Below are 27,859 nucleotides of genomic sequence, written 5' to 3' on the forward strand. Positions count from 1 at the left end.
TGACAAAGTTTTGAAAAAGTTCAAAATGGATCAAGCAAAGAAAGGATTCTTACCTGTGTTACAAGGTGTGAAATTGAGTAAGACTCAATGCCCGACCAATGCAGAAGATAGAGAGAAAATGAAAGATGTTCCCTATGCTTCAGCCATAGGCTGTATCATGTATGCAATGCTGTGTACCAGAACTGATGTGTGTCTCGTTATAAGTCTAGCAGGGAGGTACCAAAGTAATCCAGGAGTGGATCACTGGACAGCGGTCAAGAACATCCTGAAATACCTGAAAAGGACTAAGGATATGTTTCTCATATATGGAGGTGAAAAAGAGCTCTCAGTAAATGGTTACGTTGATGCAAGCTTTGACACTGATCCGGACGATTCTAAATCGCAAACCGGATATGTATTTACATTAAATGGTGGAGCTGTCAGTTGGCGCAGTTCTAAACAAAGCGTTGTGGCGGGATCTACATGTGAAGCGGAGTACATAGCTGCTTCGGAAGCAGCAAACGAAGGAGTCTGGATGAAGGAGTTCATATCCGATCTAGGGGTCATACCTAGTGCATCGGGTCCAATGAAAATCTTTTGTGACAATACTGGTGCAATTGCCTTGGCAAAGGAATCCAGATTTCACAAGAGAACCAAGCACATCAGGAGACGCTTCAATTTCATCCAGGATCTAGTCCAGGTGGGAGACATAGAGATTTGCAAGATACATACGGATCTGAATGTTGCAGACCCATTGACTAAGCCTCTTCCACGAGAAAACATGATCAGCACCAAAGCTCCATGGGTGTTAGAATCATTACTGTGTAATGTAGATTATTGACTCTAGTGCAAGTGGGAGACTGAAGGAAATATGCCCTAGAGGCAATAATAAAGTTATTATTTATTTCCTTATTTCATGATAAATGTTTATTATTCATGCTAGAATTGTATTAACCGGAAACATAATACATGTGTGAATACATAGACAAACAGAGTGTCAGTAGTATGCCTCTACTTGACTAGCTCGTTAATCAAAGATGGTTATGTTTCCTAACCATAGACAAAGGGTTGTTATTTGATTAACGGGATCACATCATTAGGAGAATGATGTGATTGACTTGACCCATTCCGTTAGCTTAGCACTCGATCGTTTAGTATGTTGCTATTGCTTTCTTCATGACTTATACATGTTCCTATGACTATGAGATTATGCAACTCCCGTTTACTGGAGGAACACTTTGTGTGCTACCAAACGTCACAACGTAACTGGGTGATTATAAAGGAGCTCTACAGGTGTCTCCAAAGGTACATGTTGGGTTGGCGTATTTCGAGATTAGGATTTGTCACTCCGATTGTCGGAGAGGTATCTCTGGGCCCTCTCGGTAATGCACATCACCTAAGCCTTGCAAGCAATGCAACTAAATGAGTTAGTTGCGAGATGATGTATTACGGAACGAGTAAAGAGACTTGCCGGTAATGATATTGAACTAGGTATTGATATACCGACGATCGAATCTCGGACAAGTAACATACCAATGACAAAGGGATCAACATATGTTGTTATGCGGTCTGACCGATAAAGATCTTCATAGAATATGTGGGAGCCAATATGAGCATCCAGGTTCCCCTATTGGTTATTGACCGGAGACATGTCTCGGTCATGTCTACATTGTTCTCGAACCCGTAGGGTCCGCACGCTTAAGGTTTCGATGACAGTTATATTATGAGTTTATGAGTTTTGATGTACCGAAGTTGGTTCGGAGTCCCGGATATGATCGCGGACATAACGAGGAGTCTCGAAATGGTCGAGACATAAAGATTGATATATTGGACGGCTATATTCGGACACTGAAAGTGTTCCGGGGAAGTTTCGGATAAAATCGGAGTACCGTGGGGTTACCGGAACCCCCAAGGGGTTAATGGGCCTCATGGGCCTAAAGTGGAGAAGAGAAGGGGCTGCCAGGGCAGGCCGCGCGCCCCCTCTCCCCCTAGTCCGAATTGGACTAGGAGGGAGGGGCGCCGCCCCCCCTTTCCTTCCTCTCCTCTCTCCCTTCCTTCCCCCTCTCCTACTTGGACAAGGAAAGGGAGGAGAGTCCTACTCCCGATAGGAGTAGGACTCCTCCTGCGCGCCTCCTACTAGGGCCGGCCGCACCCCCCCCTTGGCTCCTTTATATACGGAGGCAGGGGGCACCCCTAGACACACAAGTTGATCCACGTGATCGTTTTCTTAGCCGTGTGCGGTGCCCCCTTCCACCATAATCCTCGATAATATTGTAGTGGTGCTTAGGCGAAGCCATGCGACAGTTGAACATCAAGATCGTCACCACGCCGTCGTGCTGACGGAACTCTTCCCTGACACTTTGCTGGATCGGAGTCCGTGGATCGTCATCGAGCTGAACGTGTGCTGAAACTCGGAGGTGCCATAATTTCGGTGCTTGGATCGGTCAGATCGTGAAGACGTACGACTACATCAACCGCGTTAATATAACGCTTCCACTGTCGGTCTATAAGGGTACGTAGATCACACTCTCCCCTTGTTGCTATGCATCACCAAGATCTTGCGTGTGCGTAGGAATTTTTTTGAAATTACTACGTTCCCCAACAGTGGCATCCGAGCCTAGGTTTTATGTGTTGATGTTATATGCACGAGTAGAACACAAGTGAGTTGTTGTTGGGGAACGTAGCAGAAATTCAAAATTTTCCTACGTATCACCAAGATCTATCTATGGAGAAACCAACAACGAGGGGAAGGAGAGTGCATCTACATACCCTTGTAGATCGCTAAGCGGAAGCGTTCAAGAGAACGGGGTTGATGGAGTCGTACTCGTCGTGATCCAAATCACCGGAGATCCTAGTGCCGAACGGACGGCACCTCCGCGTTCAACACAAGTACAGCCTGGTGACGTCTCCCATGCCTTGATCCAGCAAGGAGAGAGGGAGAGGTTGAGGAAGATTCCATCCAGCAGCAGCACAACGGCGTGGTGGTGGTGGAGGAGCGAGGCTATCCCGCAGGGCTTCGCCAAGCACCACGGGAGAGGAGGAGATGTTGGAGAAGGGAGAAGGAGGCAACCAAAGGCATGGATGAAAGAGCCCTCCTTCCCCCACTATATATAGGAGGGCCAAGGGGGGGGGGCGGCCCTAGGAGATCCAATCTCCTAGGGGTGGGCGGCCAAGGGAGGTTTCCCTCCCCCCCAAGGCACCTAGGAGGTGCCTTACCCCCTTGGGACTCTTCCTTAGGGTTCCCCCCCACCCTAGGCGCATGGGCCCTAGGGGGAAGTGGCTCCCAGCCCACTTTGGGCTGGATCCCTTCCCAATTCAGCCCATGGGACCCTCCGGGATAGGTGGCCCCACCCGGTGGGCCCCCGGGACCCTTCTGGTGGTCCCGGTACAATACCGATGACCTCGAAACTCGTCCCGATGGCCGAAATAGGATTTCCTATATATAAATCTTTACCTCCGGACCATTCCGGAACTCCTCATGACGTCCGAGATATCATCCGGGACTCCGAACAACATTCGGCAACCACATACAAACTTCCTTTACAACCCTAGCGTCATCGAACCTTAAGTGTGTAGACCCTACAGGTTCGGGAGACATGCAGACATGACCGAGACGTTCTCCGGTCAATAACCAACAGTGGGATCTGGATACCCATGTTGGCTCACACATGTTCCACGATGATCTCATCGGATGAACCACGATGTCAAGGACTTAATCAATCCCGTATACAATTCCCTTTGTCTATCTGTATTGTACTTGTCCGAGATTCGATCATCGGTATACCGATACCTTGTTCAATCTCGTTGCCGGCAAGTCTCTTTACTCGTTCCGTAACACATCATCCCGTGATCAACTCCTTGATCACATTGTGCACATTATGATGATGTCCTACCGAGTGGGCCCAGAGATACCTCTCCGTTTACACGGAGTGACAAATCCCAGTCTCGATTCGTGCCAACCCAACAGACACTTTCGGAGATACCTGTAATGCACCTTTATAGTCACCCAGTTACGTTGTGACGTTTGATACACCCAAAGCATTCCTACGGTATCCGGGAGTTGCACAATCTCATGGTCTAAGGAAATGATACTTGACATTAAAAAAGCTTTAGCATACGAACTACACGATCTTTGTGCTAGGCTTAGGATTGGGTCTTGTCCATCACATCATTCTCCTAATGATGTGATCCCGTTATCAATGACATCCAATGTCCATGGTCAGGAAACCGTAACCATCTATTGATCAACGAGCTAGTCAACTAGAGGCTTACTAGGGACATGGTGTTGTCTATGTATCCACACATGTATCTGAGTTTCCTATCAATACAATTATAGCATGGATAATAAACGATTATCATGAACAAGGAAATATAATAATAACTAATTTATTATTGCCTCTAGGGCATATTTCCAACAGTCTCCCACTTGCACTAGAGTCAATAATCTAGTTCACATCGCCATGTGATTTACACTCACAGGTCACATCGCCATGTGACCAACATCCAAAGAGTTTACTAGAGTCAATAATCTAGTTCACATCACTATGTGATTAGCACTCAATGAGTTCTGGGTTTGATCATGTTGCTTGTGAGAGAGGTTTTAGTCAACGGGTCTGAACCTTTCAGATCCGTATGTGCTTTACAAATCTCCACGTCATCTCCTAGATGTAGCTACCACGTTCTATTTGGAGCTATTCCAAATAACTGTTCTACTTGGAGCTATTCTAAATTGTTGCTCCATTATACGTATCCGGTATCTCTACTTAGAGCTATCCGGATAGGTGTTAAGCTTGCATCGACGTAACCCTTTACGACGAACTCTTTTACCACCTCCATAATCGAGAAAATTCCTTAGTCCACTAGTTACTAAGGATAAGTTTGACCGCTGTCCTGTGATCCATTCTTGGATCACTCTTGTACCCCTTGACTGACTCATGGCAAGGCACACTTCAGATGCGGTACACAGCATAGCATACTGTAGAGCCTATGTCTTAAGCATAGGGGACGACCTTTGTCCTTCCTCTTTCTTCTGCCATGGTTGAGCTTTAAGTCTCAACTTCATACCTTACTACTCAGGCAAGAACTCCTTCTTTGACTGATCCATCTTGAACACCTTCAAGATCATGTCAAGGTATGTGCTCATTTGAAAGTTCCATTAAGCGTTTTGATCTATCCTTATAGATCTTGATGCTCAATGCTCAAGCAGCTTAATCTAGGCTTTCCATTGAAAAACACTTTCCAAATAACCCTATATGCTTTCCAGAAATTCTACGTCATTTTTGATCCATAATATGTCAACAACATATACTCATCAGAAATTCTATAGTGCTCCCACTCACTTCTTTGGAAATACAAGTTTCTCATAAACTTTGTATACACCCAAAATCTTTGATCATCTCATCAAAGCATACATTCCAACTACGAGATGCCTACTCCAGTCCTTAGAAGGATTGCTGGAGCTTTGCATACTTATTAGCATCTCTCAGGATTGACAAAACCTTCCGGTTGTATCACATACAACCTTTCCTCAAGAAAATCGTCGAGGAAACAATGTTTTGACATCCTATCTGCAAGATTTCACAAATAATGCAGCAATCGCTAATATAATTCCAACAGACTCTTAGCATCGCTACGAGTAAGAAAGTCTCACCGTAGTCAACTCCTTGAACTTGTCGGAAACTTCTTAACGACAAGTCGAGCTTTCTTAATGGTGACATTTACCATCATTGTCCGTCTTCCTTTTAAAATCCATCTGCACTCAACAGCCTTACGACCATCGAGCTGTTCTGCCAAAGTCTACACTTTGTTTTCATACATGGATCCTCTCTCGGATTTTATGGCCTCGAGCCATTTTGGAATCCAGGCCCACCATCGCTTCTCCATAGCTCATAGGTTCATTGTTGTCTAGCAACATGACTTCCAAGACAGGATTACGTACCACTCTGAAGTAGTACGCATCCTTGTCATCCTACGAGGTTTGGTAGTGACTTGATATGAAGTTTCATGATCACTATCACAAGCTTCCACTTCAATTGGCGTAGGTGCCACAGCAACAACTTCCTATGCCCTGCCACACACTAGTTGAAGAGACGGTTCAACAACCTTATCAAGTCTCCACCATCCTCCCACTCAATTCTTTCGAGAGAAACTTTTACTCGAGAAAGGACCCGATTCTAGAAACAATCCCTTATTGCTTTCGAATCTGAGACAGGAGGTATACCCAATTGTTTTGGGTGTCCTATGAAGATGCATTTATCCGCTTTGGGTTCGAGCTTATCAGCCTGAAACCTTTTCACATAAGCGTCGCAGCCCCAAACTTTTAAGAAATGACAGCTTAGGTTTCTCTAAACCATAGTTCATATGGTGTCATCTCATCAGAATTACGTGGTGCCCTATTTAAAGTGAATGTGGTTGTCTCTAATGCCTAACCCATAAACTATCGTGGTAATTCGACAAGAGACATCATGGTATGCATCATATCCAATAGAGTGCAGTTATGATGTTCGGACACACCATCACACTACGGTGTTCTAGGATATATTAGCTGTGAAACAATTTCCACAATGTCTTAATTCTGTGCCAAACTCGTAATTCAGATATTCATCTCTATGATCATATCATAGATATTTTATCCTCTTGTCACGACGATCTTTCAACTTCACCCCGAAATTACTTGAACCTTTCAATAATTCAGACTCGTGATTTATCAAGTAAATGTACTCAACATCTACTCAAATCATCTGTGAAGTAAGAACATAACGATATCCACTACACGCCTCAGCACTCATTGGACTGCACACATCAAAATGTATTACTTCCAACAAGTTGCTTTCTAGTTCCATTTTACTGAAAACGAGGCTTTCAGTCATCTTGCCCATGTGGTATGATTTGCATGTCTCAAGTGATTCAAAATCAAGTGAGTTCAAACGGTCCATTTGCATGGAGTTTCTTCATGCATATACACCAATAGACATGGTTCGCATGCCTCAAACTTTTCAAAGACGAGTGAGCCTAAAGATCCATCAACATGGAGCTTCTTCATGCGTTTTATACCGATATGACTTACGTGGCAGTGCCACAAGTAGGTGGTACTATCATTACTATCTTATATCTTTTGGCATGAACATGTGTATCACTACGATCGAGATTCAATGAACCATTCATTTTAGGTGCAAGACCATTGAAGGTATTATTCAAATAAACAGAGTAACCGTTATTCTCCTTAAATGAATAGCCGTATTGCGATAGATATAATCCAATCATGTCTATGCTCAACGCAAACACCAATCTCGATGGTAGAGGGAGCGTGCGATGCTTGATCATATCAACATTGGAAACACTTCCAACACATATCGTCAGCTCACCTTTAGCTAGTCTCCGTTTATTCCGTAGCTTTTATTTCGAGTTACTAACACTTAGCAACCGAACCAGTATCTAATACCCTGGTGCTACTAGGAGTACTAGTAAAGTACACATCAACACAATGTATATCCAATATACTTCTATCAACCTTGCCAGCCTTCTCATCTACCAAGTATCTAGGGTATTTCTGCTCCAGTGGCTGTTCCCTTTATTATAGAAGCACTTAGTCTCGGGTTTGGGTTCAACCTTGGGTTTCTTCACTAGAGCAGCAGCTGAATTGCCGTTTCATGAAGTATCCCTTCGTGCCCTTGCCCTTCTTGAAACTAGTGGTTTCACCAACCATCAACAATTGATGCTCCTTCTTGATTTCTACTTTTGTGGTGTCAAACATCGCGAATATCTCAAGGATCATCATATATGTCCCTGATATATTATAGTTCATCACAAAGCTCAAGCAGCTTGGTGGTAATGACTTCGGAGAAACATCACTATCTCATCTGGAAGATCAACTCCCACTCGATTCAAATGATTGTTGTACTCAGACAATCTGAGCACAAGCTCAACAATTGAGCTTTTCTCCCTTAGTTTGCAGGCTAAGAAAATCGTCGGAGGTCTTATACCTCTTGACGTGGGCACGAGCCTGAAATCCCAATTTCAGTCCTCGAAACATCTCATATGTTTCGTGACGTTTCAAAAACCGTCTTAGGTGCCTCAACTCTAAACCGTTTAACTGAACTATCACGTAGTTATTAAAACATGTATGTCAGATGTTCGCAACATCCACAGACAATGTTCGAGGTTCAGCACACTGAGCGGTGCATTAAGGACATAAGCCTTCTATGAAGCAATGAGGACAATCCTCAGTTTACGGACCTAGTCCGCATAATTGCTACTATCAACTTTCAACTAAATTTTCTCTAGGAACATATCTAAACAGTAGAACTAAAGCGCGAGCTACGACATAATTTGCAAAGATCTCTTGACTATGTTCAGGAAAATTAAGTTCATCTTATGAACTCCCACTTAGATAGACATCCCTCTAGTCATCTAAGTGATTACATGATCCGAGTCAACTAGGCCATGTCCGATCAACACGTGAGACGGACTAGTCAACGTCGGTGAACATCTTCATGTTGATCGTATCTTCTATACGACTCATGCTCGACCTTTCGGTCTTCTGTGTTCCGAGGCCATGTCTATACACATTCTAGGCTCGTCAAGTTAACCCTAAGTGTTTTGCATGTGTAAAACTGTCTTACACCCGTTGTATGTGAACGTAAGGATCTATCACACCCGATCAACACGTGGTGCTTCGAAACGACGAACTTTAGCAACGGTGCACAGTTAGGGGAGAACACTTCTTGAAATTTTAATGAGGGATCATCTTATTTACTACCGTCGTTCTAAGTAAACAAGATGTATAAACATGATAAACATCACATGCAATCAAATAATAGTGACATGATATGGCCAATATCATATAGCTCCTTTGATCTCCATCTTGGGGCTCCATGATCATCTTGTCACCGGCATGACACCATGATCTCCATCATCATGATCTCCATCATCGTGTCTCCATGAAGTTGTCACGTCATCTATTACTTCTACTACTACAGCTAACGGTTAGCAATAAAGTAAAGTAATTACATGACGTTTATGTTGACACGCAGGTCATAAATAAATTAAGACAACTCCTATGGCTCCTGCCGGTTGTCATACTCATCGACATGCAAGTCGTGATTCCTATTACAAGAACATGATCAATCTCATACATCACATATATCATTCATCACATCCTTTGGCCATATCACATCACATAGCATACCCTGCAAAAACAAGTTAGACGTCCTCTAATTGTTGTTTGCATGTTTTACGTGGCTGCTATGGGTTTCTAGCAAGAACGTTTCTTACCTACGCAAAAACCACAACGTGATATGCCAATTGCTATTTACCCTTCATAAGGACCCTTTTCATCGAATCTGATCCGACTAAAGTAGGAGAGACAGACACCCGCTAGCCACCTTATGCATCTAGTGCATGTCAGTCGGTGGAACCAGTCTCACGTAAGAGTACGTGTAAGGTCGGTCTGGGCCGCTTCATCCCACGATGCCACCGAATCAAGATAAGACTAGTAACGGCAAGCATATTGAACAAAATCAACGCCCACAACTACTTTGTGTTCTACTCGTGCATAGAAACTACGCATAGACCTAGCTCATGATGCCACTGTTGGGGAATGTAGCAGAAATTCAAAATTTTCCTACGTATCACCAAGATCTATCTATGGAGAAACCAGCAACGAGGGGAAGGAGAGTGCATCTACATACCCTTGTAGATCGCTAAGCGGAAGCATTCAAGAGAACGGGGTTGATGGAGTCGTACTCGTCCTGATCCAAATCACCGGAGATCCTAGTGCCGAACGGACGGCACCTCCACGTTCAACACACGTACAGCCCGGTGATGTCTCCCATGCCTTGATCCAGCAAGGAGAGAGGGAGAGGTTGAGGAAGACTCCATCCAGCAGCAGCACAACGGCGTGGTGGTGGTGGAGGAGCGAGGCTATCCTGCAGGGCTTCGCCAAGCACCACGGGAGAGGAGGAGATGTTGGAGAAGGGAGAAGGAGGCAACCAAAGGCATGGATGAAAGAGCCCTCCTTCCCCCACTATATATAGGAGGGCCAAGGGGGGGGGGCGCCGGCCCTAGGAGATCCAATCTCCTAGGGGTGGGCGGCCAAGGGAGGTTTCCCTCCCCCCCAAGGCACCTAGGAGGTGCCTTACCCCCTTGGGACTCTTCCTTAGGGTTCCCCCCCACCCTAGGCGCATGGGCCCTAGGGGGAAGTGGTGCCCCAGCCCACTTTGGGCTGGATCCCTTCCCAATTCAGCCCATGGGACCCTCCGGGATAGGTGGCCCCACCCGGTGGGCCCCCGGGACCCTTCCGGTGGTCCCGGTACAATACCGATGACCCCGAAACTCATCCCGAGGGCCGAAATAGGACTTCCTATATATAAATCTTTACCTCCGGACCATTCCGGAACTCCTCATGACGTCCGAGATCTCATCCGGGACTCCGAACAACATTCGGTAACCACATACAAACTTCCTTTGCAACCCTAGCGTCATCGAACCTTAAGTGTGTAGACCCTACGGGTTCGGGAGACATGCAGACATGACCGAGACGTTCTCCGGTCAATAACCAACAGCGGGATCTGGATACCCATGTTGGCTGCCACATGTTCCATGATGATCTCATCGGATGAACCACAATGTCAAGGACTTAATCAATCCCGTATACAATTCCCTTTGTCTATCGGTATTGTACTTGCCCGAGATTCGATCGTCGGTATACCGATACCTTGTTCAATCTCGTTACCGGAAAGTCTCTTTACTCATTCCGTAACACATCATCCCGTGATCAACTCCTTGATCACATTGTGCACATTATGATGATGTCCTACCGAGTGGGCCCAGAGATACCTCTCCGTTTACACGGAGTGACAAATCCCAGTCTCGATTCGTGCCAACCCAACAGACACTTTCGGAGATACCTGTAATGCACCTTTATAGTCACCCAGTTACGTTGTGACGTTTGATACACCCAAAGCATTCCTACGGTATCCGGGAGTTGCACAATCTCATGGTCTAAGGAAATGATACTTGACATTAAAAAGCTTTAGCATACGAACTACACGATCTTTGTGCTAGGCTTAGGATTGGGTCTTGTCCATCACATCATTCTCCTAATGATGTGATCCCGTTATCAATGACATCCAATGTCCATGGTCAGGAAACCGTAACCATCTATTGATCAACGAGCTAGTCAACTAGAGGCTTACTAGGGACATGGTGTTATCTATGTATCCACACATGTATCTAAGTTTCCTATCAATACAATTATAGCATGGATAATAAACGATTATCATGAACAAGGAAATATAATAATAACTAATTTATTATTGCCTCTATGGCATATTTCCAACAGTTGTGGGCGATATAAGTCATACTGCTTACCAGCATGTCATAATTTGGTTCGGCGGTATTGCTGGACGAAGCGGCCCGGACCGACATTACGCGTACGCTTACGCGAGACCGGTTCTCCCGACGTGCTTTGCACAAAGGTGGCTAGCGGGTGTCAGTTTCTCCAACTTTAGTTGAACCGAGTGTGGCTACGCCCGGTCCTTGCGAAGGTTAAAACAACACAAACTTGACAAACTATCGTTGTGGTTTTGATGCGTAGGTAAGATTGGTTCTTGCTTAAGCCCGTAGCAGCCACGTAAAACTTGCAACAACAAAGTAGAGGACGTCTAACTTGTTTTTGCAGGGCATGTTGTGATGTGATATGGTCAAGACATGATACTAAATTTTATTGTATGAGATGATCATGTTTTGTAACCGAGTTATCGGCAACTGGCAGGAGCCATATGGTTGTCGCTTTATTGTATGCAATGCAACTGCGATGTAATGATTTACTTTATCACTAAGCGGTAGCGATAGTCGTGGAAGCATAAGATTGGCGAGACGACAACGATGCTACGATGGTGATCAAGGTGTCGCGCCGGTGACGATGGTGATCATGACGGTACTTCAGAGATGGAGATCACAAGTACAAGAAGATGATGGCCATATCATATCACTTATATTGATTGCATGTGATGTTTATCTTTTATGCATCTTATCTTGCTTTGATTGACGGTAGCATTATAAGATGATGTCTCACTAAATTTCAAGATAAAAGTGTTCTCCCTGAGTATGCACCATTGCCAAAGTTCCTCGTGCCCAGACACCACGTGATGATCGGGTGTGATAAGCTCTACGTCCATCTACAATGGGTGCAAGCCAGTTTTGCACACGAAGAATACTCAGGTTAAACTTGACGAGCCTAGCATATCCAGATATGGCCTCGGAACACTGAGACCGAAAGGTCGAGCGTGAATCATATAGTAGATACGATCAACATAGCGATAAGGGGGAGCACGTGGAGCACTTCATAAGAACACACCTCATATATCGCTTCGGAGTTCCTTCCCGTATATGTCTGGCAATGCGGGGCCATTCAAAAATAAGCATGTCGATAAGTTATGCTCGAAATTCAAAATAATTCATGACTATTCTACGGCTTATAATCCGGCAGCTAATGGACAAGCGGAAGCTTTTAATAAAACCCTCTGCAAATTGTTAAAGAAAGTTGTGTCTAGAAATAAGCGTGAGTGGCATGAGAAACTTCTTGAGGCCTTGTGGGCTTATAGAACCACGACACGTACACCGACGGGAATGACACCATACTCCCTCGTATTTGGAGGAGAAGCAATTCTACCATTAGAAGTACAAATTACTTCGCTCAGAGTGGCTGTTCAAGAGAAACTTTCGAAAGAGGAGGCCATAAAATTACGCCTCGGTGAACTCAAAATGCTTGAAGGGAAACGCCTTCAGGCATTACAAAATTTGGAAGCTTATCAGGCTAGAATGTCCCGTGCTTTTGAGAAGCGCGTTAAAAGGAGATCATTCAAGCAAGGAGACCTAGTGCTCGCCGTCATTCGTCCAATGAATGTTACACGACGGATGGGAGGAAAGTTCGAGCCAAAATGGGAGGGTCCCTACATCATAAAAGAGGTCTACTCTAGTGGTGCATACAGGATAATTTCCCCTTACGGCGAGTATTGCCCGGCACCGATAAATGGAAAATTCCTTAAGCCCTACTATGCTTGAGTAAAAAAACAAAATGATACTCCATACCCTCATGAGTGTAAATTGGGGCACAAACAAAGACTCCAACGACTTACGAGTATAAACTGTGATGGAAAAAATTGAATCATCATACTTACTCCATACCCTCATGAGTGTAAACTGGGGCACACCAAAAAAAAGATACTCCAACAACTTACGAGTATAAATTGTGATGAAAAAAAAGGATCATCCAAAATACCCCACACCCTTACGAGTATAAACCGGGGCACAAAGAAAACTCCAATGACTTACGAGTATAAACTGTGACGTAAAAAAGGGTAATAAAAAAATATAAACATCAAGCAGGCTCCAGACTTCATCATAAGCTTAAACGTCGTACAAAAAATGGTACGTACATGCATTTATATAAAAAAATGGAATAAAAAAATAAGGCTTCAGGCCATACACAACGATAGTGTAAATAAATAAGGATGCTTCAACGTCAAAGCTGGCGTACTAGCACATCATGCATGAAATTCGGAGTTCCCACGTGAATAAACAAAGTACTGCTACATTTGAAGTGAAACTGAGTACTGAACCAAAAATGATTCAAAGGGAAATGATAAATTGAAATGGCTAAATAATAATAATAAAAACTAAGCAAAGTCTAGGCCTTCTCAAGGAGCTCGCCAGTTCTGCAGGCTGTTCAACAACTGACTTGCTTTAGTCTTTAATTTTGCCGTCTTTTGTTGAAATTCAGCAAGCCTTGTACGCTTGCCGGCGTTGGTGTCCTGTAGACTCTTCACCAAGTTCTTCAGTTCAGATTGATGGGCATTATGTGCTTGTCGGTGCTGTTTCCTCTCTAGTTTAAGCTTCTGCAAACTAGTGGTAGCCTCCTCAAGCTGCACCTTAAGCGCTGCTTCCTGCACCTCCATTTCAGCACACTTCTTGTCTAGGTCAGATAAGTCCCCAATTGCAGCCTTGGAAACTTCATGGCCGGACTTAATTTTAAGCTCGACTTCAGTAGCAGCATGTTCATCTCCCTCGGATCCCTTCGTGAACTTAGTCTGACCAACCTCCAATTTCTTGGAAAGGTCAATAAGCCGGACCAACATGGCATGCACCTTAGCTACCTCAGGTACTTGCGTGGGCAGCGTCTAAGAAACGCTCTCAAGCATGATGCGTCGCTTGGGATCACCAAGGGTAGAGTCATTCAGTCCTTCGAGGGCTCGTTTCACCACGGTATCCGTGGCATCTATAAACGTGTCTTTGACAAAGCCGCAGTCCACCTGTGCGCCTTCCCCTCATACAACCGTCATTACAGGGTCTTGCGAATGGCAACTTGCTTGTTCGCAACCTAAAAAAATAAGTGAAGAGTCGTGAAAATTTGATGATAATGATGGTTCATAGACACGGCCAATTAAATAAATGCATAAGTAAATAAACTACCAGGTAAAGTTGATAAAAAAATCAAGAGCATTAGGGGTATGGGGCACAACTTCAGTCACACCCGGGCTGGAAGATGGACGACTTGCGCCACACTCGTCAACGGTATAATCCTCGACGGATAAATCGAAGAGGTCACCAAGGCCATAGTCCTTTTCTCCCGTGAGAACGTGACCAAAATCTTCATCATTAACCAAGTTACTAAGTTCAACATCTAATGACGGACCGTCCAATGTTATTGGTTCAGAAAAATCACATTCATGGGAAAAGTCAAGTTTGCGCTTGAGGGGGAGCCTCGCTTCCTCGTCAGCATGAGTGGGCGATAAATTTCTACGCTTCTGTCCGCTGGTGGCCGGGGCTGTTTCTGGAGGATCATCACTACCCACTAGCACTCGATGAGCAGAGGAAGAACCAGCTGTAACAACAGACTTTGGTACGCCACTTTGCTGCGGCCACATATATAAAAGGATAATATTATTAGTACAGGTTAGTACAATAAAGAAACAGATAAATTTTACGCGGACCATTAGTTCACCTTTTTGGATTTTATGGGTTGAGTAGCAGCAACGTCTTGTAAGTAGCTATGGAGGATTGGCATCCAGTGATCTTTGACACGTGCTTCCTCCTGTTCAATGACACCAATATGCTGGTCCCGGTGCTCATCAGCCACCCTTCTTACTACCTTAAAATCCTCATTAGACAATGGACGAAATCTAATATGGCGTTGCAGTGCAGACCTATTTTTTCTCGTTTCATTATAAGGGACCTTCCCATTCAAATTACCATTGCGAAGTTGGTCAAATACATCAGCGAATGGCTTCAGAAATTCATGTAGCCAATTTGCCCACGCCACAGATGAGTCACCGACGCGAGAATCGTCTGGAATGGGGCGTGGATCCTCTGCATCCCGCAATAAATGAAGCCAAAAGGCATATGCAATACTGATATCATGTCTTGTATACAGACTGGTGAAGGGAGGAAAAGGCACCACTTGATCAAGCCTAAATTGTCTTGCTACTCTGTCAGGATGATAAGGTTCGAACACTACTAGGGAAAACCTTATATATAGAACATTAGCAGTAGAGTGGGCTAAAAACGCACGCTGGTGCTAATTAGCAGCAGCGCGATGTTGTAAACGGCGCTACAGATACAGTTATAGTAGTAGCGCGCCTGAGTACAAAAGCGCTAGTACTAAAATTTCCACGGCTTAGCCGATAGGCTGCACATAGTAGTAGCGATCTTCGCCGAACCGCGCTACCGCTATTTGCTTTGTAGCAACGCGTTTACGCTGAGAGGCGCTACTGCTAAAGTAAATAAAATTAAATGGAAAGCAAATAGAAAAGTAAATGAAAATGAAAGAAATACAAAAGGGTGAAAGGAAAAAAATAAAATGTAAAGAAAAATAAATGAAAAAGTGGAAAAAAGAGAAGGGTATAGCAGTAGCGCGTATCCAGGAACGCGCTGTAGCTATGTTAGCAGTAGCGCACTTCCTGGAACGCGCTACTGCTACTGTGACTAAACCGCTTGACTCATTTTCCCCAACATCCACTTCCCCCAAATCGCAACTCCTCCGATGTCGCCACCGCCGTCGCCCATCGGCTGCCGCGCGCTCTCCCGCCTCAACGCTGCCCCGACCCCGGATTCGACGCCGCCCCGACCCCGACCTCGACCCCGCCCCCGACCCCGGATTAAACGCCGCCCCGACCCCGACCTCGACGCCGCCCCCGACCCCGACCTCGACGCCGCCCTCTGCCGCGTGCCCAAGCCCCGACCCCGACCTCGACGCTGCCTGCCCCTTCCTCGCCGCAGTCACCGTAAGGCTCTGCCTCTCCTCTCCCCTACCCTCCTCTCTCTCTCTGCTAGGGCAATTTATATATGTGTTGATGTTGTGTTGATGTTCATATGAACCCTAGGTGTTCATATGAACCCTATATTTGTTTAGGGCAGTAGGCATTTTTTAGCATTTAGGAAAAATGATTAGCAAGGGCAAATTTTTATGAAAATGCCTAAACAGTAATTTCATTTGCATATTGTTGTTATATGATATATGTCATTGATGTTCATTTGCATATTCCATTATTGAAGTGGTCCGATTGTGCCCAAGTGGCTTTGTTGTTTCCAGGAAATGAAGCCGAGTGGCCTATGTTTTGCCGGAATGTTGATTTATTTCTGTTCCGGCAAATTTCAGGTTCTCGATTTGTCCACTTTTTAGCAAAAGTCATGCCAAAATTTTCCGTGAATTTCGGCATGACTTGTGCTACAAACTAGGACATATCGAGTGCCCGGAATTTGCCGCACCGGGAAGGAGTAAACGTTCCTGCAAAGCATAGGCCTTTTTTAATGTCATTATTCATTTTATTAGGTATAGAATTAATTGACTAGATTTAATCGTAAGAACTAGTTGAATTAATAGAACTAGTTGAACATGTCACATTTGTTGTTATTTTTTTAGTTAAAGAAATTTTTCGCGGATCGACATTGACGATGCCTATCCTGCATCCTCGACGAGTCGGCGGAGGACACCTGCGTCACCAGATGGGCCATGTCTGGGACTGGGCTCCGCCGGGGTGGTACTGGGAGGCGCTACCTACCGGGGGGCACAGGTTGGTGAGGAGCCAGCCTGTCGTTGACCCGAACCTTCTTTGGTGGCGGTCGCGTGGGCCAGTAATGGTCCAGAGGCTCGAGGACCCCGCGGAGGTGGTGCGTCACCGTGTCAGTGAGGAGGACGTGCACGTCCGTCACTACTTGTTTGCGTTGGAGCACAGGTTCTCCAATACCTGGCAGGTTCTCCAGGGATCTCACTGGAGCTATGATCCTGTGATGGTTCCTTCTCTTTGGGTGTCCACCACCCGCGCCGATACCCGTCGTGCGCTAGGGTTTTAGTTATATTAGTGATGTTTTATGTATGATACTATTCGGGATGTATTAGTGATAATATTCGACGATGTACGGACGCATGAGATGATTTACTTTTTCTTATTGAATGCATGCTAATTTGAATACTTATTTATTTTACGATTTGGTTTTGCTTATTGAATGCTCATGTCAATATGAGTCCTATAAGATATTTTGAGTATCCTGGAGTTGTCTTCGATCGATTTTCAATTAATGTTTCAACTATGAACATAGGAAATGTTTGACAACGAAAAGGATTTCGGTATTTGCAAATAATGTGAAGACGAGCGCGGCCTGTGCGACGGAATCTTCCTAGATGATGATAGGCGCTTCAGCATCAAGCTCGACGTGAACTTCGAAGTGGATACAGTAAGTCACAACGACAAGTCTTTTTTCGTAATTAAGCATGGCATCTGCTTCATTTGCTTCAACTTATAATTTAATCTTTTTACTATTCTACTAGCGTATCCCCTGTCATGCAAGAGTTTTTGTCTTGGATAAGATAGCTTTCAGTTGTACTATGGAGGTAAAGAAAGTTTACTTGAAGACCGGGCATGGTTTTATTTTCCACGCAAAATTATACAACGCAGATGACTACACCCATTTTGGATGCAAAACTTGGCAAGCACTATGCAAGACTTATGCATTTGAGCCTGATATGGTTATCACCTTTGATATTCGTCCAGAAGATGATATTGAAGGTAATACCGACATCTGGGTCGATGTGCAGACGCCTCCAGTTATACCATTATGTGAGTTTCTCAACCATATTTATGTCTTTGATATTGTTTATTCAAAAATAGTTGACAACTAATTTCTATTGTCAGCTTATTTCGGTTCAAGCAAACATGTCCAGCGCTTGATAGATAGGACCTACTACTGTCCCGGGGCTGAACTAAACTGCGAGGAGCTAAGTCATTATGTTTCATGGCTTGAGGATCTTGATACTGTTAAGAAAAATTTTCTTCCTGCACTTAGAAATGTTAGTACTGAGAACGTGCAACCAATAGTGTTCGTAATGAACTACGGTCACATCTACTTAGGAAAGATGGCAAGATTTTTACTATTTGTCCTCAGTGCATCTTTTGCATACATTATTTTTAAGCTAAACTTCATTGCTAAGTATGTTACTATACGATGTTCTTCAACAGGGACTCCCAATGAATGTTGTGCCTCATGGGATTGAGACTAATGGTACCATGAGTATTGTTAGCTTACGGCCAAGATATCATACAATGCACTTTAGTGCATTCAGGATTTCTAAGAGCGAGGAAGTCTTAATAGTGAAAGACTGGACCAAATTTGTGATGGAGGAGTGCAGAGAAGTACTAGGGGGCAGCAATGAGAAGTGCAGCCCACGATTAGGAGACAGGTTCATCTGCATGCTCCAACTTGATGAAGGAGGAGAGCTACATATGTTTTATGTTATTTTACCTAAGATAGAGCAGCAAGAGTGATTAGCTAGCTAGAAATGAGTTTGAAGATGATGATGTGCTATACTATGAGTATGATGATTAAATAGCTAGTGTTGGTGGTAATGACTATGATGATTATTATTAGCTAGTGTTGGTGGTGATTAGATAGCTACTGGATTTAGTGTTGGTGGTGATTAGCTAGCTAGAATGAGTTTGAAGATGATGATGTGCTACACTATGACTATGGTCATTAAATAAATACTGTTGGTGGTAATGACTATGATGATGATTAAATAGTTTGTGCTGGCGGATTAGATTCAAGTGGAGGCAACATGTGGTGCACATCAAAAGTACTACTAGTCCAAACTAGATCAAGTTTGGATTAGTAGTATACTTTTGACATGCACCACATATTGCCTCCACTTGAACCTAATCCACCTTCATTTGACACACTGTTATGGACATAATGATATAAACCTCATAATTGGTATTGTACCAAAATTTGTATAACGGCGTATAAATACACTAAAAATGAAAAAAAGAATACTAGTAGCGATGGATAGTAAACACGCTACAACTAGCTAAATTAGCAGCAGCGCGGGACAGAACAACCGCTGGCGCTATGTGTCTTAGCAGTAGCGCTTGTTGCACGCGCTACTGCTAAGTAATAGCTGTAGCATCTTATTGGTAGCGCGGGGCATTAAACTCGCGCTACTACTAGGGTTTTCCCTAGTAGTCTGCTATAAATTCTTCAACATGCCTCCATGGAAGCATACCCCGACGTATGGAAATTTGGAAAACCCGATTCAGATGACCTACATTTTCTAATTTAGACAAACTATAGGGGTGCCATGAGATCTGGGTGTGCTTTCTAAGAAGTTTGTGTGCTGAGTCATGATCATGGAAAAGTGGAGTTCTAGGCATAGTGTTCCACACTTTTGGTTTTGGAGCTGGATGTTTATAGAATGAGAGTGATTTGGTGCTAGATTTATTCCCCAAAACCTTCCTTAACTATATACCCATCCATCCGATCAGATAGTGGACTTGCCATGCCCTTTTCAAAGAGGGGCCAATGGGATGAGTATTGATCAGCCGAAGCGAATAGTATAAGGAGCAAAGGGCCGGCGGAGCTAAGGATATGCAACGCCCTATTGTGATCCAAGAGGCCATCACTAATACCCCGGGACGAATATATGGCCCTCCACTTGGAACAACAAAGCGACAGAGCCAAATAGCAATATAGGCTGCAGTGTAGAGGCGCTCGTCTTGGAGACTATTGATAAAGAATGTGTTGTTTAGACGATTGTGGAAGTAATCGCACCATTCCCGAAACCCTACATTGCCGCCTTCGGAGAGTTTGTTCCATATGTCAAGGAGTTGTGGCAAAAAGTTGGGGTACAACAATAGAGAAGGATCCAGTTCATGAGTAGGGGGTATAAATTCTTCATACGGATCACCATCTAAGGGTAGCCCAGCCATTTGGTTCATATCAAGAAGAGTGATTGTGCATTCACCACAGGGGAATAAGAACGTGTTAGTGTTGGGATCCCATTGCTATAACAAAGCCCTCAGAAGCGGGGGAGATACAGAGTACTCACCCAAAGAGCAATAAATGGCTCCATAGATATAGTCTGTGTTCTCTTCACTACCTTTCAAATGCATGAAATAATTCTTCAAAATGTTAGTTCCCCATTCAACGTACCCAGGGGGAGCTACTGAATATTCAACCTCGTGGAATACCTAACCTAATCCTTTGGATATCATGTGAGTCCCCAGGGTGACAGCTGTATCGACTCTAGGATCGATGAGGAGCGACAGGATAATAGCACTGAGCTATGAAAGAGCGGCCTGATGTCCACCCTTGCCTAGAATATTCAGGATTTCCTTGGGGTGTCTGTTGTTCCCTTATCACAGGATTGTACAGCAGATTAGTATCTGGTTCAAAAAGTTGCCTCTTAGCTAGCTGCAATAGAGCCATCCTATGCACTTCATCCGGCTCCATCTATATGCAAGGAAAATATGCATATTGGTACATGCACCAAACACTATCGATAGATAAAACAACAAAAGAGAAAACACAAGATAGAAAAAAAAAACTTACCAAGGTGGACGTGCCCAAGCAGCCAGCCCACAACAAGGATGAGAGAAGTAGTATCTACAAAAAAAAAATCAACGATATCAAAAATTGGCATATACAGAATGAAAATACATGGGACGTGAGAAGAGAGGTATACATGATTAAAAATAGTCCTCACACATAAGAACAGTAGCATCATCGTCGAACGACGGACGAAGCCAATATATTGGCCTCGCGGAACGTCAACGATGATCAAGTCATCGATTCATATATATAAGATAAAAAATCACCATCGAACGACGGACGAAGCCAATATATTGGCCTCCCGGAACACCGGCGATGATCAAGTCATCGACTCATATATATATAAGATTAAAAAAAATCACCGTCGAACGACAAACAAAGCCTATATGAAGGCTTCCTGAAACGCCAACAGCGAGCAATCTACTAATTCATGCAAATATAATAATCCCCGAGTCAAACGACGGACCAAGCCCTGATAGAGGCTTCCCGGGACGCCGACCATGGGATCACGTAGTCAGATGAATAAATACAGATCAAGCACATCCAGAGACCAGGGCTATATACACCCAAAAGAATAGTTCTATGCGTTCAGGGCATTATATCCCTGGCACTTCTAGAGAATGAGAGAGATGCAACAACGAACGAATATAATCAGACAATTTGAAAACGTAGATTACCTAAGTAAGATTTGACCCAAGCCGTAACCTAGTGTCCTTGTCTTCCTGCACTTACGAGATAAAAAGCTGGGTGATAAACTAAATGAGCACCCAAGACATTAAAAGATAAATCATGGCTTAATAATGAGAGAGTGGAAGGGGTATACTCAAGCTGGACGAATCAATAGTTTCCCACACAGAGGTGCATCTTGTGAGGAATTGAAAGCAATTTGGGAGCAATGAAATAGCAGACCGATCAACCAATGAATCGATCTAGGTACTAGCAAAGCAATCTACAGTTTGCTAGCTCATGAAAAGAATTGCGTCCGCGGCCGGACGGAATCAAACCTTTTTCTCCAACGTCTCCTGCCTATCTAAAGAATTGCGTCCACGGACAGACGGAAGCAGACCTTTTCTCGTATGTCTTCTAGCTGGTCTAAGGAAAAAGAAGAAGGCAGCTGGCTGTTTAAAAGATAGTTGAGGGGATAAGGGATGCAGTTTGTTAGCCGGATAGAGTTTGTTACCCAGCTAACCTCAAACGTGGCCTGATTTCTAGCTTGCATGGTTGCAAAATCGGTTGGCAACATGTGTAAAACAAAGGAAAATGCACAGTCACATATAACAGGCATGCACTTGACTAAAAGGTCCAACATTTCAAAAGTGATATTTATCAATAAAAGAGCACGTATTGCGTATACTCACAGGAAGTGCTCTAAACGCAAGAAATATGTATAATTAAGTTTCGAGCTCTGGGTCCCCAAAAAGAATCGCTTCGAACCCAGACCTCGAGGGGCATCTGTTGACATAGGTTTTAACCACAATAAATTAAAATGTATGAATCACATAAAATATAAATGCAAAATGGCAAAAATCCGTTTGACATAGATTTTGATCACGTTAAATTAAAAAGGCACGAATCACATAAAATATAAATGCAAAACGGCAAAAAAGGATGATCAATCGCTCAAAATGAGGAATGACAAGATAGGCGTGCGATATATTTTCGAATGTCGATAATGCACGCTGCTACTAATGGCGAAAATACAAACATAAAATTGTTAGAAAAGACGCAAATATCACCAGAATGTCGACTGACTATATGATAAATGTTCGACTTCCATTGACGAGGTGAAATATTGAAGCGACACATAAAAAAAAGAAATACATCATGCAAATGAAATATATGCATGGTGTACTTTGTCAAATAACAAATATCCATATAAGGCTGGACCGTAAGTTTCATCCAAAAATAATTAACGTGTACGTCTACCTTAATGAGCCGCTAACTAATGGCCGATTAAGGCCAGCCCATTAAAATATGCTAGATGACATGCAAGTGGGTGACGCCAAGGCCCATACTTTGATTAGTTGATTAGAAAAAGAAAGAGTTCAGCTATCCCACCAGTCAAACGACTGGTTGCACCAATTAATGATTAAACAAATAAGTAAAAGAGGCAGCCCATGTCTCATGATCTCACACGATCCCACGAGGTGGAGAACGTGGGCACGTCCCACCGATTGGATTCCTGATGCTGCGCTCCTCCTCCTCCTATAAATACAAGGCTCCTCAGATCAAAAATAAATAAAAGGCTCCTTGGCTGCTCTAGAGGTTCGGCTCATTTTACTCCTTGGTTCTCTGGTCTCATTCCCTCCTCTCTAGTAGCAATATTCTACTACACATCACACTACACAAAAAAGCACACAGTGAGAAAAGGAAGCAAGGGGAGGAATCTTGGCTGGTTCCAAGAAGGAAGAAGGTGAGATATGATACTACCCTCATACCCTTAGTTTTGGACGTTTGGTTCGAATCAAGGAATCCTTTCTCCTCATCCATGAACTCTCGTCCTTAGTTTCGGCCATTTTGGTTCGGATCAAGGATTCTCTCTCCCTCACTTCATGAAATATTGTCCTTAGTTTCGGCCATTCTTTTGGTTCGGATCAAGGAAAATACTGATGAAGACATGTACCTAGGGTAGGGACACGGACCTGACCGAAGAGTCCTACTCTAGGACACCCCTGGGAGAAATCACCTTTCAATCGACTTGAAGGCATCCCACTCGACAGGTTCAAGACACTCGACCAAGAAGCTATCACTCGACCATGAAGCCAACCACTCGACCGCCGGGAGATCTATAGTCACTCCGAAGGCAAACGGTCAGCTGTTAAGTAGTCTTTATGGTCATTATAGCTCTTTATTAGGGGCGTTACCAGTAGCGCCCGACCTTAAATGTACCTTAAACCCTGCATTACTGGGGGCAGGAGGGAGCCGGCGAACTCTATATAAGCCACCCCCCTCCTCAGTAAGCAGGGTTCGCACCCCTGTAATCTATAGACGCATAATCCAGTCGACCGCCTCCGGGCTCCGAGACGTAGGGCTATTACTTCTTCCGAGAAGGGCCTGAACTCGTAAACCTCGCGTGTAACAACTTCCCAATAGCTAGGATCTAGCCTCTCCATACTCACCCCCCTACATCACTGTCAGAGTTAGAACCACGACAGTTGGCGCCCACCGTGGGGCAGGAATCTTAGCGCTTAGTTGGAGAAGTTGTGATTTTTCTCGATCCCTTTGATCATGTTTTCTTGCGGAGTTTTGGTGGAGGACCGCGAGATCCGTCTCGGCGCGCTCACCTTCATCGTCGACGACTCCGCCTGGCTTCAGGAGGCACCGCTCGACATCGACGCGCTCCCCGCCCGCGGTGCGACACATTTCCGCGCATGCGTTCGTGGCGTCCTCCTACGGCAACCGTCGACTCAATATGGGTCGGCCCCCGTATCGTCTCCCCGCCCTGTCTCCCACCAGCGCAAGCGCTCCCGTCGGTCAAGACTTCAGCGGTGGGTGAGGCACGCCGTGGCCCGCCAATCGGCGGCCCCGCAAGTCGCGGCCATCGAGCCCGTCGAATCCCTCTACGGCCTGTTCGACCTGTCGACTGGCTCTGTGGAGACCGCATCCGAGTGCGACAGCAGCGATCCAGCGGCTGAGGTTCTGGCGGTCGATGGAACACACAGTCCCCCCGGTTTCCCTCGCACCGATGGAGGCGCGGGTGGGGGCGATCCGTCGCATCCCCACGATGAGTATCTCCCCGAACCTCTCACATCATTGCAGCGAGAGGAGCTTCGCCGCCGGAACATGGACGCGCTCCGCACTCCTATCGTCGGAGAGACCCCCGAGGCCCGGGCCTTGGAGGACGCGCGTTTGGCCAACTTGGCCGAGCGCACTCGACTGGAGAATCTCCAGCGAGCACTCGAAGAGCAAGCGCGTCAGCGGGCTCCCGAGTCTAGTCGACGCCGGCTCTTCCCGCCGACGCAGGTATATCGAACCCCAGTTCAGAATCTGGCCGCCGCGGCCCGTATAGCAGAATCGATTCAGCCCTCCAAGTCGGAGGCTGGCAGGGGCTTGTTACAGATCAGAGCATTGCTCCGGGCGGCGGGAGACCAGAATTCCGCTGTCTCACAGTCGCGGAATAGGATCCACAGTCGGTCTGTCGCAACAGATACAGTCGAGTCAGCTCACAGCCCGAGATCGCCCCCGAGGCGTGAGGGACGTGGTGGCCAGCATGATCAGTACAGGAGGAATGAGCAGTATGATCACTGATTCGACCGTGATGATCGACGTCGAGTGCCAACCCCTTCCCCGAGGAGTGGGTCATATGCGCCTCGACGGCAAGATGACAGACGCCCTCATAGTGTTGGGCAAAGGATTCCAGTCGACCCCAGAGACCCAGGCTTGGATGCGAGATCCATCCTCGTTCAAGGTTTGGTTGACAGGAACAGAGCTCATCGAGAAGGCCACAACAGAGATGCGCCTGCCAGCAGCAGAGTACATGCTTCAGGGCCAGAGTGTTTCAGTCGAGCCATCAGAGCCGCAGTGATACCTCCCAATTTCAGGTTGGCGACTGTAATCGGCAAGTTCACCGGTGAATCTAAGCTTGACACCTGGCTCGAAGATTACCGAGTGGCTGTACAGATTGGCGGTGGCAATGATGAGGTGGCCATGAAGCATTTGCCTCTCATGTTAGAGGGCTCGGCCAGAGCATGGCTAAATCAGTTGGCACCCAGCAGCATTTACACTTGGGAGGACCTCTCCCGAGTGTTTATCACAACCTTTGAAGGAACATGCAAGCGACCTGCAGGCCTAACCGAGCTGCGGTCTTGCGTGCAGAAGCCGAATGAAACTCTGAGGGAATACATCCAGAGGTGGATCACGCTGCATCACTCGGTTGAGAACGTGCCAGACCATCAAGCAGTTTGTGCCTTCAAGGAAGGTGTTAAATACAGAGAGTTGAATCTGAAGTTCGGTCGAACTGGAGAGATGTCTCTGAATCGGATGATGGAGATTGCCACCAAGTATGCTAACGGAGAAGACGAAGATCGACTCCGGAGTGGCAAGCAGAAAGCAATCGCCCAGGAAACTGGAGGCAATTCCAGTCGGAAGCAGAAGCGGAAGGCCGAGCCAGCCGCTCCTGGAGAGGCCCTGGCCGTAGCCCAGGGAAACTTCAAGGGAAAACCCAAGGGCACCTGCAAGCCCAAAAAAGTCAAGGATCAAGACGGAAATGATGTTTTGGATCTGCCATGTCACATCCACACCAAGAAGGATGAAGAGGGTAATTTTATTTACCCAAAGCATACCACTCGACAGTGCCGGCTCCTGATCCAGCAGTTCCAAGGAAAACAGTCCAAGGATAAGGAAAAAGAGTCGGACAAAGTTGAGGACAAGGAAGACAGTGACGATGGATACCCCCAAGTCAATTCCACCCTGATGATTTTTGCCGATGTCGAAAGCAAAAGTCGACTGAAAGTCATTAACCGAGAGGTGAACATGGTTGCCCCGGCAACACCCAGTTACCTGAAGTGGTCTCAGACTGCCATCACATTCGACCAGTCTGATCACCCGACGCACATTGCCACCCCTGGGAGGCAAGCTTTGGTGGTCGACCCAATTGTTGAAGGCACTCGACTGACTAAAGTCCTGATGGATGGAGGTAGTGGCCTGAACATACTGTATGCTGAAACATTGAAAGGAATGGGCATTCCGATGTCCAGACTCAGCACCAGTAACATGAGTTTCCATGGAATCATTCCTGGGAAGAAAGCCCAATCACTCGGCCAGATCGTTCTTGATGTGGTTTTCGGTGATTCAAAGAATTACCGCAAGGAAAAGTTGACATTCGAGGTCGTGGACTTCCAAAGTGCTTATCACGCCATTTTGGGCAGGCCAGCTTACGCACGCTTCATGGCCCGGCCATGTTACGTGTACCTCAAACTGAAGATGCCTGGCCCCAAAGGTGTGATCACTGTCACAGGCAATCGGAAGAAGGCGGAAGAGTGCTTTCAGAAGGGCTCAAAGATTGCAGATGCTCAGATGGCAGTGGTCGAGCTGCAAGAGTACCAAAAGACTGCCGACCCAAGCGAGTTGCTACGAGCCAAGAAGCCTGCTTCAGAATCAGCTTTTCAGTCGTCCGGTGAAACAAAAACAGTCGACATTCACCCGACCGACCCTGATGCTGCCCCGACTCACATCTCAACGACGCTTGACTCCAAATAGGAAGAAGCGCTCATCCAGCTCCTCCGTGAGAACTGGGACATCTTCGCATGGAAACCCTCCGACATGCCTGGAGTTCCCAGGGGGCTGGCTGAGCACCGTCTACGGGTCGACCCAAAATTCAAGCCTGTGAAGGAACATCTTCGACGGTCCGCCGTCCAGAAGAAGCAAGCCATTGGCGAGGAGGTGGCTCGGCTCTTAGCAGCAGAGTTCATCCAAGAAATTTACCACTCCGAGTGGCTCGCCAATGTCGTCATGGTCCCCAAGAAGGACAAGTCACTTCGCATGTGCATTGATTTCAAACATATCAATCGGGCCTGCCCGAAAGATCATTTTCCTCTCCCTTGCATCGACCAAATAGTCAACTCGACTGCGGGGTGCGAGAGATTGTCTTTTCTAGATGCTTATTCCGGGTACCATCAGATCCGTCTGTATGGACCCGACGAAATCAAAATAGCTTTCATCACCCCATTCGGATGCTTCTGTTATGTCACTATGCCGTTCGGCCTCAAGAACGCCGGAGCCACGTTCATGAGAATGATTCAGAAGTGTTTACTCACTCAAATCAGTCGGAATGTGGAGGCATACATGGATGATATTGTGGTCAAGTCACGCAAAGGTTCCGACCTGCGAGCTGACCTTGCCGAAACCTTTGCCAACCTCAGGAGGTATGATATCAAGCTCAATCCATCAAAATGCACATTCGGAGTTCCAGGCGGAAAGTTACTCGGTTTTCTCGTTTCCGAACGAGGGATCGACGCCAATCCTGAGAAAATTGGCACCATACTCCGGATGAAGCGTCCTG

General features: G+C 45.6%; 1 protein-coding gene, 1 long non-coding RNA gene and 1 pseudogene across 2 annotated transcripts; 1 reads left to right on the plus strand and 2 right to left on the minus strand.

Moving 5' to 3' along the window:
• Nucleotides 1-12,609: 12,609 nt before the first annotated feature.
• LOC147978989 (uncharacterized) lies at nucleotides 12,610-13,044 on the plus strand. Its single transcript, XM_087514976.1, has one exon. The coding sequence runs from the start codon at nucleotides 12,610-12,612 to the stop codon at nucleotides 13,042-13,044; it is 435 nt and encodes a 144-aa protein (XP_087371102.1).
• Nucleotides 13,045-13,516: 472 nt separating this feature from the next.
• Nucleotides 13,517-14,321, minus strand: LOC147978990 (uncharacterized; annotated as a pseudogene).
• A 4,860-nt stretch (nucleotides 14,322-19,181) lies between these two features.
• LOC147978991 (uncharacterized) lies at nucleotides 19,182-21,936 on the minus strand. The gene is made up of 3 exons (XR_015599664.1): nucleotides 21,537-21,936; nucleotides 20,860-20,913; nucleotides 19,182-20,760 (listed from the first exon to the last, which is right to left on the minus strand). It is a non-coding gene; the product is annotated as an uncharacterized LOC147978991 (long non-coding RNA).
• Nucleotides 21,937-27,859: the final 5,923 nt, after the last annotated feature.

This window comes from Triticum urartu, chromosome 3A, assembly GCF_056163025.1.
Source record: "Triticum urartu cultivar PI428250 chromosome 3A, HENAU_Tu73, whole genome shotgun sequence".
Taxonomy (NCBI): Eukaryota; Viridiplantae; Streptophyta; class Magnoliopsida; order Poales; family Poaceae; genus Triticum; species Triticum urartu.